We start from the raw sequence: 15,444 nt of genomic DNA on the forward strand, positions 1-15,444 counted from the left end.
TTCAGATGTAGCAAATTGTGTAGAATGTTGAAATTTTCAAATCGCTTTGCAAAACTTTTTTGAAAGCTAATTATGCAGCATTAAAAAGTGATGAAGAAAATTTTCTACTAACTTCGAGCTAATTAAATGAATAAATTTTTAAAAGAATTACTGATATTAATAAAGAAAATTTGATAAAAAAGTACGTGAAATTTCAGTGCAAAGTTAAAAATAAAATCCATTCTAAATTCAGTAATATTAAAGCAGATAAGCTGCATATATGAATAAAAAATTGAAATACGTTGAAATATATTTTGTTGTTGCATTTTGGAATAAAAAATATTTCATAAACATATTCTTATTTATAATCAAATAACTAAATCATGTTTTCAGTTTATTTTCATTTTTCTTCGGTTGTTAAAACTGCAATGTGAAATTTTTAAAAATGAATGGTAATGAAGCTGCAATTAATTCATCCTGTTTACATGCTGAAAATTTGAAGAAATTTTATTAATCATTAAGTAAATTATTATATAAGTAGAAGATGTTCGTTTGAATTGCGTTGAACATAAAATTAGCCACACATCATTCACCCTGTTGCAACTGAAAGAAAAGGCATTTCATAATTTGCATCATGTTCACATTTTCTCATTTTAATAATAATTTATTCTGCATCAAAGAATCTTTAATTGTGCTAATCATGCTTGCATGATATTGGTTGTACTGTGAAAGGACGAACAAGCTAAATAGTATATAGTAAGAATTTCCAAACACAGATTTTTCAACAGCAGTTGAACGACTATAACTGAAAAAGGGCAGAATAAATAATATTAAATTTGAACTTTTTTACAAGTAAAATGTAATATGTTGATATTAATTATAAAATCTAATATATGACTTTAGAATTCCACAATGTTTCTAAAATTCAAATATGTAAAATTCAATGCAATAGCTTTATTTGAAATCATTCACTATTCTTTGAAAAAATATAAAACATTGCCATACAAAAAATACAAAAATCCTGAAAGGTATTTTAAATTATCATATAAAATGAATTATTAATTTATCATTAATGCATCATAATTTGAAAAACAATAAAATGATTTTCGGTGTTGAAAATTATGGCAAGAATTGTGCTTGTACAAATAAGCTGTTGAAACGTTTGAAAGGAGAAGTAAGCATGAGCAAATCAATATTTCATTCATTATTTATGTGAACAATAAATTCAGATAAATACTTTTCTAGATTAAATTCTATTATTTCAAATTATATTTTTGCATGGTTATTGGTGAGGGTTCTTTTATTATTATTTTTTTGTATTTTGATAGATCATCAGATGGATGATATTGAATGAATGTTTTCAACTTTGAAATTATCTTTCGAAATTGAAATAAATCAAATTGATCTGTCCATGATGATAAAATCGGAATTTGCGACAAAAGAATACCGTCATTACGTAATGGCGGTTAATTTCAGAGTCAAGATGCCGGTTGATCAGGTTAAAATAGCACCGCAAGTATTATATATTTGATAATTGTTGACTGCTTTTCGTTATAGCTTGGCGAGGTTGATTTTGTTTTGCTCACGCCCAATAAGCCGGTGTGCGTTACCTGGTGACGATTCAATTGATTTGAAAATGTTGTCACGTGTGCGGCAAATCGCCCAAGTGGAAAAGCCCAGATTGAACGCGCTTGTTCTACTTTGGGTAAGTGGGATTTTAGAAAAAGAAGGTCCCAAATGGTGCGCACCTATTCTTTTAATCCTGCCTTGACCAGTACGTTTTGTTTCAATCATGCAAAATGTGCCGATGACTTTCTCACCTTAGCCAAGCAAACGGATCTGGAAAAGCTTGCAAGCACTAGACAACAACAACAACAACAGCAACAGCTGCTACTACAAGCAAGTCATAGGTCGGATTTGAATTTTGATCATGAATCCAATAACAAATTGTCTGTAACCAATGTGGAAGATTTTCTCGAAGATTCAGTCGAAGAATCACAGTGTCCACATCAGCAGTGTCCATTAGAAAGCACTTCTGGCAGTGATAATGTCTTCCAAGAGAAGGACAGTTTGAAACATCACTACAACTGCATCAACAACCAAACAACATATCCATGGCAAGCACAGTGGAGTCCATTGGAATACAACCGCAATATACTTCAACCAGGATACTGTCTTTATCCAAACGGGTTTGCCTCTTACAGTACTTTGCTAGCACCAGCGACTGCCGCTGTTCCGGTTCAGCCATATCCACTGCAGGCATTTGTTCCAAAAAAGCACGCACCATTTTGGAGTTCTGCTACCGATGACGGGCATTTTCTATTTGTACAACCGAGAAAGTCAGCAAAAAGCCACAACATAATTTCCCCAGCATCATCTGACAGTACCAAGAACAGTGTTGAGATGGTGTCTGAGTCGACGAGCTGCTTCGTTCATCCATGGGATCAGTGCCGCTGCTCAGCAAGCCGACCGACGGTGAACGAGCAACGCTTGCAAGTCCAAGAAAACAAGGAACCATGTCACACGTGTGAGCTGCTGAAATTAATATGCAAAAACCGCACAACAACCAGTTGTGATTTTTGCAAACATCTCCAACCTGTGGTTGAATCAAATTCTGAACCACGCCCTCTGATCATTGGATCTCCTTGCAAGTGTCGAAATCCAACCTGCAAACACTGCCATTCAATTCACAACAAGAAAAAGGTATGTTTCTTTTTTGGGATTATTCACAAATTATGCAAACATCAATCTTTTTATTTATATACTTAGAATTCAGAAAAAAATATACCAGTACTGGACTTCATCTGTTATTATTGTGCACAATTTCATTAAAATTTAACTTACTAACAAATAAAACTACTTTCAACGCACCTCATTACACAAGATCAGTGCTATTAAATTAAAATCCTTTTATTGTATTGTCAGTAATTGTTATGTAATGTTAATTTAATTTATTGGAAAAATCAATAATTTCTAACAACCATAACTGTAACATGATCAACGATTTCAAATGAACTGCTTAATTAGGTGAAATTCGTTCCTCTTATCTTTCTTATTAAACAAGTTGATCTGTCTTCTTACCATTTATTGGTTTGTTTATTATTCAATCTATTGTATTTTGAAATAGAAATACCTTTAGATAAAACTTGTGCTGAAAGGAAATTGATATTTGTGGGCTTTTTGGTTTTCTTAAAACTTTAACATTTTTGATTTCGAACTTGAAAAGATGTAGTCGATTTTGTAAGTTAAAAGTAATATGCTGTTGTTTTGTTAATAAATGTAGCATGTCAAATCTGAAAAGATTCTCCAAAGTCAATTTTTATTGACTTAATTTCTTGTGATAAGCTGAACAAAAATAAAAATAAATAAATAGAAATATTAAAAAATACAAATTGGTTGCAGAGCAGCTAACAATTTGCAGGCGTTGTGAATGACGACAAATAATCAGTTATACTAATTGCAAAAAATAAATATATGCATATTTTTTTGAATTTTTCATTTCATTATTAAATAAATTCACTGTCCATGAAATGTGATGAGTAGAAGGAGAAAAGTAGATTATTCAGGTGGAAACTTCGATGGAAATGGAGAAAAGCTTACGTAATTTTTACTGAAGTAAAAAATATAACTTAATTTTTTCATTATATTCAATTGCCTTTTTTCCTTTTATTCTCAAGTTGAATATAATATAAATAATAGCATTAAAATGCTCATACTGAAAAAAATATAATATTTGCTAATAAATTGACCTGGGATTGTTCAAATTTTGTAACAAGAAATTGCTATTTTTCATTTTCAACAAATCAATATTTAATATACAAGCTTCGATGGTGCCATTTATTATTTTTCATTTCAAAAATGACATTTATTAAAGAAATTTTTTCGTTTATTCAAATTGTATTAATCAATTTTTTCTACGATGAACAGCAGTATATTTTTGTTAGGTAGTGGATGTAGAAAAAAGAAAATATGACGTTCATTATTGCGAACAAAGCATGCAGTTGACATTATTATTTCCAATAATCCTCATTATATGTTTTTTCTTGTTGTCTATTAAACTTTGTGCTAATAATATGAATTTGTTGCTTTAAGCAGATATTCTTAGAGAAATTTTGACTCAATTCGGTAAAGATATAATAAAAGACAATTATTATTTTGTATGTGCAGAGTGACAGTAACAACAACAACAACAACAACAGTGCGTCACCTGATTTGTCCTGCAGTGACCAATCACAGTGTTCAAATTGTGCAAGTATTTTGAATTTGGGCCAGCAGTCGTCGGCCACCTTTTTGGATAAAAGACAGTATGAACAAGAACTTCTTGAACAGATCAAAGCACGTGAAGAGGCGAAAAAGCGTCAAAAAGAGAAAGATTTAGAAGAAGACGCCAGGCTCAATTTGGCAATTGAACGGGTTCTGGAAAAAGAGCGAGCCGAAGTCGAAGCTGAAAAGCAGCAACGCTTCACTAGGATCCCAATTTTGGACAAAGAGTGGACAAAATCCGTGCCGGCTTTGAAACAGAATCCAAAGCAAATTGCCCAACAAGAAGCGCAATCAACAACGGCAACGGAAAAAATGAAAACAACAAGCAAGAGAACAACAACCACAACAGCAGCAACAACAACAACTGAACATCAAGGATCAGATTTTTTAGAATGGTGGGAAAAGCAGACTCCACCTGAAAGACCTCCGTCAACACCGTCAGAACCTGTGCCAGCGTTGCGCTATATCGACGATGCCGTTGAACAGGACACGTGTGAAAACTGCCCATCCAGACCGTGTTCACCGTTGGACTTGATGCCGGATTACAATACCAGCTTCGACTTCGGCATGCAGGGTAAACCAAAAAGCAAAACACCCTTCTGGAAACGCAGAGCCAAAAACTCTGCTCCAGCCGATTGGTCTGAAGATGAAAAAGATGATCAGAAAGCCGAACCGAGCTACAATATGCAAGACTGGGACAACGGGACAGTCGACGATGATAAATTGGACAACGTTTTTTTATCTTCACGGGTAGAACCTTTCGAAATGGAACTTTACAGTAAGAAAAATGACAATAAGGCAGAAACCAACACCGGCGGTTCATGCAAAACGGAAACTTCAAACACGTGTTCCAGGTAAGAGATGAGTTCCAGAACCGAAAAACAAACATAATTTCATCTTGCCCAATTGTGAAAATTTCGATTTCACAATTAGATTTTTTTCAAAATAAAACTTAAAATGAATGGCAAATCTTATTGAATTTTTGAATTGATGAGAAAATTATTCATTTAATATTGAATAGTTGTTATTATTTTTTGAAAAGAATTGAAAAGAAAAAAAAACAATATTTAAGCTTTTCTAACATTTTACAAATGATAAAATTAAAAATCAATGTGAAATTTATTCAATCTGAGGAACATTTTCAGCTACCTCTGAAAAAGCCCAAAATGAGGTATAAAGCATTTTTTAATTACAAATAATAAAATTGAATACAGTAGAATAAATTGTCAATGGCGATTAAAAAAAGTTAAAATATCAATAAAGTGAGAGGCATTTTGCCAACATTGTACCATCAATATTTCTATTGCAATATTATGGATGATTGATTGGCTAATTTGAAATTTGCACAAAAATGAAATATATTTTTCTTTCTTTCTTTGATCCATGAGTACAATTTTGAATAATTGCAAAAATTTTCAAATTTATTTAAATTGGTTTTTACTCAACTTATTAATATTTTCAACAATTTCAATAAATAATTATTCAAGTTGAGTTTGCAGTTTTGAAAATGTAAAAGAGAAAGAAAAAAGCATTTTTTGGTTTCTCCTTTTTGTCTATTAAAACATTTTCAGTGCTAAAAAAGAAATGCCAGAAATTGCGATGCCAAACAAAGAGGAGGAGCAAAAGCTGAAAGACAATCATCATCATCAGCAGCAGCAGCAACAACAACAACAACAACAATCCGAATCACTGTGGATTCACAGTCCGAATCAATTGCCAGAAATGAAAGATTTCAGCGCTCAAGTCGATTTTCCTGAATCGGATTCAGATTGATTGTTCTGATTGCTTTTCATGGATAATGATTAAAAATTGAAAATGAATAATCAAGCTGTACATAAATTGCATAATAATGATAATATGTTTGGAAAAAAGATTTATTATTATCATTTTCTCTGCTCAAGTTTTTCGAAGAAATTCATCATATTTCGGTAGGACAATGAGAAATTATAAAACAACACTGGTCACAATCATTCCTATTATATATAACAACAATCAACTCCAATGATGATGATGATGATCAGAAATAAATTGCATTTTCACAAATAGTTAGGCAGGCAAAAATAAAAATTAACAAACCACAACGTTTGATCATAATTCAATCAATCAATCAGTATTATTCATCATAAAATGAATCAGCTTTTTTCATCGTTGTTCTCTTCACGCAACTTTCAAACAAAAAACAAGATAGAATAAAGCAGATGTAGAGGAAAGAGAATATTTTAAATTGATGAAAAAAAAACAATTTGCATCAGATTGTCCCCATAAAAGAATTATCGTTACTTATTTTACTTTATTATTCTTCACGAGCACGGCCTGAATCACGAGGATAATATTTATCGAGCACCTTCTTCGGAATGCGCTTCAACATTTCACGTGGAAAAATGCGAAGCAATTGCCAACCAATGTCCAGCGTATCAAACACTGTTCTATTTTCGTAGCTACCTGAATAAAAGATATGCATAACTCAATAATAATAATAATAACGCTTTGTTTTTTTTGTTTCTTTCACCTTGCGATATGAAATTCTTTTCAAATTTTGTTAAAAATTCCAAATACAACAAATCGTCCGGCGTTAACGCCTCTTCGCCAACTACTGCCTTCATCGCTTGCACGTCTTTACCAATTGCATAACAAGCGTACTGAAAAAAAATCAAAGAAAAAACCATAAAGGTAAATACTTTTTAATATATTAAAAAATATTCATCATCACCAGCTGATTGGAAACATCCGCATGATCTTCTCTGGTCATTCCTTCGCCAATTGCTGATTTCATCAGACGAGACAATGATGGAAGTACATTTATGGGTGGATAAATCTGAAATTATTTTCAAAAAATGAAATAAAATAAAATAACGACAACTGATTTGCGTACTCACCTGTCGGTTGTGCAATTGTCGATCGACATAAATTTGCCCTTCTGTAATGTATCCAGTTAGATCCGGTATTGGATGAGTGATATCTTAAATAATTTATGATATAATTTAAAGATAATAAAGAAAAAAGAAATCACCATCGTTTGGCATAGTTAAAATTGGAATTTGAGTAATAGATCCGTTGCGACCGTCCACTCGGCCAGCTCGTTCGTAAATTGTCGCCAAATCGGTGTACATATAGCCTGGAAATCCTCGTCTGCCTGGTACTTCCTCTCTTGCAGCGGATACCTGTTTCATTTTATTTATTTATTTATTTATTTTAATATTATTAATTTTTCACTTAAATAAAAATACTTCTCGAAGCGCTTCAGCGTAGGAGCTCATGTCTGTCAGAATAACCAGTACGTGCTTTTCACATTGATAAGCTAAAAATTCCGCCGTCGTCAATGCCAAACGTGGTGTTATAATACGTTCAATTCTAAAAATCAATTATGAAATATAAAGAGAGAGAAAAAAATTCATCTTTTGCATTGTTCGCAGTTTTGAAGAAAAAGATAACAACAAGATGCAGAAGAACATACGTTGGATCGTTTGCTAAATTTAAAAATAGACAAACATTGTCCATTGAACCGTTCTCTTCAAAGTCTTGCTTGAAAAAGCGGGCAGTTTCCATATTGACTCCCATGGCGGCAAAAACGATAGCAAAATTGTCATCATTATCCAGAACGTCTTTCTGGCTGAATCGTACAAGCCCTGCTTGACGGCAAATCTGCGCAGCAATCTACAAACGACCAATAAAGCGATGTCACTTGCAAAATACTTGAGCTAAAATATCAATTACTTCGTTGTGAGGCAAACCGGCCGCAGAAAATATTGGAATTTTCTGCCCCCTGGCAATGCTGTTCATACCATCTATAGCTGAAATGCCGGTTTGGATCATTTCTTCCGGATATATCCGTCCACCTGGATTGATCGGCTGACCTGAAGCAGAACAATTTCAATTATCTGCTGTTGTTGTCATCCAGTTGTTAATCAAGCACAATCAAGCATAGACATGTACAATAAATTTCTAAATACGCACCCATGATGTCCAAAAATTCTTCGGCCAAAACTGCAGGTCCTTTATCAATTGGCTTTCCAGAACCATTGAAAATACGACCAAGCATGTCCTCGGATACGGGAATACGCAAAATGTCGCCAGTAAATTCGCAGGCGGTATTTTTTGAATCAATTCCAGATGTACCTTCAAACACCTGAAATTACACAATAAAATAATAATAATAATAATAAAATTTTCTTCAGCTATTATTGTAAAAGAAATTGAAACAAATTGCTTCACCTGAACAATCGCCTTTGAGCCGGATACTTCGAGAACTTGTCCACTGCGTCTAGTTCCATCCGGCAAAGTTAGCAAAACAATTTCAGCATACTGTGGATACTAATAATTGTACAGAAGTATTAATTTACTTGTCCAACTATCGGTATAATCTTGAATCTAGAGCTACCTTGACATTGTCCAAAATTACCAACGGTCCGTTTACTCCGCTGATGGTTTTGTAAGCTGAATGAAATAAATCGTCAAATTCGATTAAATTAAGACGAAAAAAGAACAAATTACTTACTAAGTCGAGGTTGAGCATTGTAATCTCTAACTACTGACAATTTGTGCTGTATGGAAGCTTCACTGCTGCTCAAGGTTTGAAAAAACGACGCGCTGCTATTCTGCACCGAAGCGGTCGCCATCGACTACTCTGCAAACAATTGAAGAACACTTTTCAAGCATAAAAACAGAGATAATACAAAGTCAAACAAGCTGTTCAAATATTTTTGGAACAATTTCGCGAATTCTTTCTACTCTTGCAAACAACTTTGCCAAAATTTCAACACGTCAACAAGGGAAAAATGAAATTGCAAATCGACAATTCTTGTTTCATTGAATTTGAAAAAAAGAAAAATTCGCTAACATTATTGCTTTTCCAATTCAAACAGAAAATTATACGCTATTTGAAAAGAACAACACGAAAAGTTGACAATTTCAATGAGCAAAAAGCAAAAAGAAGCAGACAAATTTATTTTCAATTCGATCAATATCCATCAGAAAGGATGTACAAATCAATACTCCCTCCCTCTCATTCTCTCTCTCTCTCTCTCTCTCTCTCTCTCTCTCTGCTAGGAGCATACGAATCGATCTTCTTGCTCATAAACGTTGCCTAACCATTGTTATTCTTGCATACATAATACATATGCATACAAACAAACAAACATACATACATACATATTTGTATATACATGAAAAATTCAATAAAAATGCAAACAAATCAAAATGTACAACGATGCACAATTTTCAAGACGAGAAGCTAACGTAGCATAGCATTCGTGAAATACATGCAAAATTGGAAATTGGAAAATGTAGGCTAACTGTGCAAATGTCCAAAACATGTTTACCATACTGAAACAGGACAATCTGGCAACTTGCAGTAAACAATATCACTGCTACATCCAGTGAACGAAAAACGCGTTCTCATTGAAAACATTAGCATCAACGCACAAGCACAAATTCAAACATAAAAGTAGCAACGGAAACTGGCTTACTGAACAAAAAAAATTCATTATTTTGTATAGCAAACAACATCAATTATTAACTGTTCATTAAATAGCACATACCATGCTGTTCGATTGAACTAATACACATCCGACATGTTTTACCCACGATTTTAACCACAGGAAATTCATTTTTAAAAATTAACGAGCAGAAAGCTGAGAGAGAACTGCGTTAAAAAAAAAGCAAACTTTCAACGAAAATTAATGCAGTCAATCGATTGTCGTCATAAAAACCATTCGTTTGCCGAATAGCTTCACAGAAAATAAAGATTTTAAATTTCAACATAAAAATATTTTTCTAATCAACCAAAAAAATCATTAATGACAATCAATGTTACTCCAAATTTAGCTAAATTCAACATTACTGCTACCTAAAAGCATACCATGAAAATATTTTCAAAATTATTGAAATTCTTTCTGAATAAATATGTTCTTCAAATTTGTAAAAAAACAACATGAAACAAGTAACATATAATTATACCTATAACAACTATAACGAAGAATTCACAAGTTATGTCTCAAAACTAATAAAAATAGCCATTTTTAAATAAATAAAGCCAACACTGAAGCAACTGACAACAGTGCTCAGTCTAACAGCTGAAAACTAAATCAACAAAATTTATTCAATTGCAGTAAAATAAGATACTGTAATACCGTAAGACAGGTCAAGCAAGTGTTTTAACAATACTTTAAAACAAATTTCAACGTTTTCAAAACAGAAACTTCCAACTGTTATCAGTTCATCTTTAATTGGAATTTCAAAAAATTCCACAATGTACCACTGATTATACTTGTTGAAATATTTTAACTTTCACTTCTCAAAGCATTCACTGTTGGATTCAATTAATGTTTGCAATTTCCAGAAAACTTTTCCAGATTAATAACATAATACCAGCAGAAATTTATTCAAATATAAAAAAGGGCATACAAATTAATTATAACAATTATTAATTCATATATATGAAAAGCAGGAATTCTGAAATGTCAGATTAAAACGATATTGAGGACGATAATTTTTTCATCACATCAATTAATAAATTTTATATGAGGATGTTTCGCTTTCACTATTCGTAGCTAACAAACGTAAAATTGATGATCTGAACATACAATGAGGACACTGACTTTCTATATCATCTTTTTCGACTTCGATTCGACTTCTGAAGCCTTTATACAAAAGCTTCTACCTTGAAGTGGATTACTAAAATTGAAATATTAAGCACAACGTATAATAAACAAACGGAAAACTTACGTATGAAGTATTTTCAAAAGAGATGTAAATTGCTCTGGGGTCAGATATCGCATTTTTGTAAAGAAAACGAGAAGATGAAAAACTTCATCTGAAAGTCCTTCTGATGAGATAATACTATGGTAGGAATGCAAAAACGTTTCACAGTGACCGTGAAATGCTTCGACATTAACATTCCTTTAAATAATAAATGTTATTTATTTAGAACAAAAAAGACAAATGATTCAAAAAAAACAAATGTAATATAAAGGTTTAATTATTTCGCATGCAAATTCACAATAAATTTACACATTTTCACACAGTTACATTTTTAGTATTATTTAAATTAATAAATGCTTTACATCGTGAAGTCAAGAAAGAAGTGTCAATGAAACGAGATTAATTACAACTTACCCAAGTTCTTCGACGTACTCTGACCAAATTTGCATAATTCGTTTTGTTTTCTCATGAACAAAACATAACCCGCCGAATCTCTGAAAGTATAGTAATTAAAATGAATACAACATGTAAAACTCTAAATGCTAACTCGAGAATTGATAAGTTCATGCCATCTGTTTTCAGCATCATTGCTTTCTTCAGTACAATACCCAAAAGTTTTCTGCCTGTGCATTTCAGAAGGAGAAATACAAATCTAGAAGCATGACATTTAAAAGTTTGAAATCTTCATTCAGAACCTTTCGCTCAAGATAAACATACAATACTGTAATCTTAATTAAAATCGATTTTTTAACAAAACCAACATTATCAGTAGATAAAGCATATAAAAATCTCTTTGATGATGACAATGAGATAAATAAGAAACCGTAAAACTGAACTTTACAATTAAATTACAAAATATATTTTTAAAAGTCAAAAAAACGTGCAAAAAACATGTGGACTAAAATTTATATTACAGTTCGAGATAAAAAAAACTGTAATGTTTAGCACAGTATGCTTTTACTTGACAATCAATTAATACACAATGAGAGTATAATAAAAAATCAGTATTTGAATAAAAGATATTCGAATGCATGATTATAAAAAATAAATTGATTATAATTTATAGTTTCGCTTTACCATTTTTCAGAAAATGCATGCAGTTTGAAATATGGTTCATGTGAAATTTTACAAAAAATACACAAAAATTCTGATTATTCACACATATTAATCATTCATTCTGTTTGTTATTTTTTTCATTTTTTAAAAGCAATACATTTCAATTTTTTAAAAGTTATATCAGTTTAAAATAAAAATATAAATCAGAAGTTTTCACCTCATTATGTTTCATCTATTGTGTTATGATTATAAATTTTTGATGATTGCAGTTGTGACAATTTAATTAATTAAATTACTTATTGCGTTGAGGAGATATTGATATAAAAGTAAAATATATTTCAGTAATAAAAATGTAAAATAAATTTAGTGTATGAAATAAAAAACTCCATCATTTAAGTGGAGAATGTGAAAAATATTAAGATGTACAGTAAGAATGAATTATAAAACAAAATGGCTTTATATTGCTGATATGAATTTAAATTTGAAATATTTGTTGAACTATAAATACCGTGAAATTTTGGTTTTAGTTCAATAAAAATCAAAATTGCTGTGTTAAGGTTCAGTTCATAAGAAAATCAAAAGAAATTAGCATCAATAGTATTAGCAATGCTTCAACAAGCAAACAGTTTGAGAAAATCATATTTTGGGTTTTGGGTTTTTTATCAAATATTTTAAGTCCATGTCAGAATACTTTGAAAATTGATGATAGTTTTTTTACTTTAAATGAACATGAGGTTAGCATTAATCTGTGAAATAAAAGCGTTGCAAGTTTTGCCACTTCTGCTTGGAATACTTTTTTGGTAATCAATTTTTTTCAAATGGGCCATCTTCTGACAAGGACAATATTTTCGTTCCAGTTAAGAAAGGTGTTATGCAATCTAGCAAAGCGGTCAAAATAACCAATCTGTAACAATAAATGAGAGCATGCTGCTTTTGAAGTTGCTATTGTAAAAAATGAGAATCATACGCATAATTAATTTTCACTTTCTCGAAATAAATTAAATCAGAAAGCAATTGAACAAAAAGCAAGTTTATATTTAGAAAAAAAAGCAATTAATGTAAAGAAATTATTTTTTACAAGAAGCTAGAAAAAGAAAAAAAATTGCATAATTTAGCATCCAGAGAGGCATGTTCAATCATACATCGTTGACGTGAGCTGGTTTTAATCAGCGTTTATTAGTTTATTCAATTTGTCATTTTGAAAAGGACGTCAGATCCGGGTCGTTGCCTAGTGTTGTGGAAATATTGTTAAAAGATACCTTTCAAAAAATTTCCTTGACAATTTTTCTGGGTTGGCCAAAAATTTGACCCAGTCAAAGGAACTCATTCGGTTCCGGAACCCATTTAGGACATTAAGCAATTATAAAACGCTGCTTAGCGAATAGTTTTTACTACTGCTGAGCATCATCATCCAGCTGTCCTTCTTGCACAGACGGTTTGCGTTCTTCTCCAGAATCAGCGGACTTCAAATTTTCCATCATCTGTGACAATGGCTTACCTGTTTCATACTGCAATTTTAATCTTTTCACTGGTGCACTTCAACCAGGCACAACAAAAATGTAAATATTTTACATCATAATAACAATTTTATATTTAATATATTTTTTAATTTCAGTTGTAGCCATGCCTTTCAACAGGGCAAACGCTTCTGCTATGTTGACAGCTATAAATAAAGCACGATCAGTTCTCCAAGTTGCTTTAATGGAATGCGTCGTAAGTATATCCTCCTTTTTCTCCATGTTTATTTTGAATTTGGAATTTGTGCGTAAAAAAGAAATTACACATCTTTTGCATCAAATTTACTTCTATTTTTCAAAAAGTTACACCTGTAGTCGTATGTAAATGCTAGAAGAAGATTCGTTTAAAAAGAAAATGTACGTCTAAACTTTTTTTAAACTAAAACTATTTTCAGCAAACATGGGACAGTAAATTAGCTGCATATGCTCAAGAAGTAGCTAACACTTGCGATGCTGCAGTTCCTGCTGATGCAAAATATCCACTAGCGATATCTTTAATTGGAGATGTCACCAATCCTAAAAATCCAGCGGCAGATGAATTGTTGCAAGGCTTTGCAGAAATCTTGAACAGCTTCAATCCAACCGATAATACATGCAACAGTGGTGCTTTGCAGTACACTGACGCAAGCTGCAATTCAATGAAACAAGTAGACTAAACTTGAAATTCGCACAAAGTGTAAACTTTATCAATAATTTATTTTGTTTTAGTTTTATTGGATGGAAATGAATACTACTGGATGTGGAGTGGCAAAATGTGATTCCATCGCTAACGCAGATCCAACTGTGAACGTCAACAGTGGTTATCAAGTGGTTTGCGCTTATGATTTAAAGTAAACAATTTACTAATCTTTTTTATTTACTTAATTAAAGTGTTTTTTTTTAATTTTTATTTCTTAAAAGTTTTAATGAATTTAAAAATTAAATCCTTTTTTATATTTTATAAAGTCAGGTGAAAATTGATTTATTATTTCGTTTTACAAAAAATGAACAAATCTATTACATGTCTGTGCATAATTTTAGAGCTGTTACAAATAGCAGACCATTCCCGCCAAATGTAGACCCAAATGTTCCGCAATCGTGCTACATCTGCCCTACCCAAAAATCTCTATGCGATTCTTCTACCATGCACTTGTGCTGTAAGACATCATAATAATCATGAACTAGCAAGCAGTCTTTTCTAAAGCAATTCTTATCAAAAATATTTGAGGTGCTTCACCGACGAGCGACTTGTCATTTATTGGAGAATTTGGTGGTGATGGTGCTTGCGGAAGTCAACCAAGTAAGAACTGTTGAGCTGAATTTTGAAAAATAATAATTTATGTAAAAACGTTTTAATTTTATCATAGTAAAGTTACATTTTAAAAAATATTAAATTAACAAAGAATATATATATAAACTGAACGGTTGCAGAAAATCTGAAGCCAGTGTTCCGATATTATGACAAACGCTTGGGATCAAATATTTTGTCTTTTGAATCTGAACCAAGCTCCTTTCCTGAAGCACTTTCAAAAGAACCTGCTCGCTTTGACAAATTTGGTGCCATGGGTGCAGTGTTGCCAAAGGATGCAACCAGTGCAGAGTGTCCATTCTTGGAACCCATCTATCACGTATATTCTCCAATTCGTTACCAAAATATTTACACTCTCGACAAGCGCGAATACGATGCAAGAATTAAAGAAGGTTATGAATCGAAAGGAATTGTTGGCAAAGCGGTATCTGGCTACATGATGTGCAACGCTACTGTCAGCATGTATCGATTCTTCAGACCTCCATCATCTTTCTTCATGATGACCAACAGCACAACGTTGGATGCAATTTTCAACAATTTAGTCGGAAAACCAGGTAGCTACATGTACGAAGGTGTCAGCTTCTACTTGTGGCCTACGAATGCTACTGAACCCCATCTTCCACAAACTCCATAATCTCTTTT

The 15,444-nt window shown here is 32.1% G+C and overlaps 4 protein-coding genes across 4 annotated transcripts; 2 read left to right on the plus strand and 2 right to left on the minus strand.

Annotated features, from left to right (window-relative positions):
• The first annotated feature begins 1,716 nt into the window (after positions 1-1,716).
• On the plus strand, positions 1,717-6,015 carry Tsp_06499 (conserved hypothetical protein). Its single transcript, XM_003378554.1, has 4 exons — positions 1,717-2,682; positions 4,147-5,096; positions 5,315-5,413; positions 5,814-6,015. Exons 1-4 carry the CDS (start codon positions 1,717-1,719, stop codon positions 6,013-6,015), a joined length of 2,217 nt encoding a protein of 738 aa, XP_003378602.1.
• A 520-nt stretch (positions 6,016-6,535) lies between these two features.
• On the minus strand, positions 6,536-8,858 carry Tsp_06498 (vacuolar ATP synthase subunit B, brain isoform). Its single transcript, XM_003378555.1, has 12 exons — positions 8,734-8,858; positions 8,583-8,676; positions 8,455-8,553; positions 8,197-8,368; positions 7,936-8,096; positions 7,697-7,896; positions 7,470-7,593; positions 7,253-7,403; positions 7,119-7,201; positions 6,953-7,057; positions 6,752-6,881; positions 6,536-6,684 (listed from the first exon to the last, which is right to left on the minus strand). The coding sequence occupies exons 1-12, from the start codon at positions 8,856-8,858 to the stop codon at positions 6,536-6,538; spliced, it is 1,593 nt and encodes a 530-aa protein (XP_003378603.1).
• A 796-nt stretch (positions 8,859-9,654) lies between these two features.
• On the minus strand, positions 9,655-12,739 carry Tsp_06497 (conserved hypothetical protein). Its single transcript, XM_003378556.1, has 6 exons — positions 12,716-12,739; positions 11,703-11,771; positions 11,489-11,593; positions 11,356-11,435; positions 10,966-11,139; positions 9,655-9,706 (listed from the first exon to the last, which is right to left on the minus strand). The coding sequence occupies exons 1-6, from the start codon at positions 12,737-12,739 to the stop codon at positions 9,655-9,657; spliced, it is 504 nt and encodes a 167-aa protein (XP_003378604.1).
• Positions 12,740-13,620: 881 nt separating this feature from the next.
• Positions 13,621-15,436, plus strand: Tsp_06496 (conserved hypothetical protein). Its single transcript, XM_003378557.1, has 6 exons — positions 13,621-13,710; positions 13,910-14,161; positions 14,223-14,344; positions 14,535-14,650; positions 14,722-14,793; positions 14,925-15,436. The coding sequence occupies exons 1-6, from the start codon at positions 13,621-13,623 to the stop codon at positions 15,434-15,436; spliced, it is 1,164 nt and encodes a 387-aa protein (XP_003378605.1).
• Positions 15,437-15,444: the final 8 nt, after the last annotated feature.

The sequence above is a fragment of the Trichinella spiralis genome (assembly GCF_000181795.1).
Source record: "Trichinella spiralis strain ISS 195 chromosome Unknown Scfld4, whole genome shotgun sequence".
Lineage (NCBI taxonomy): Eukaryota > Metazoa > Nematoda > Enoplea > Trichinellida > Trichinellidae > Trichinella > Trichinella spiralis.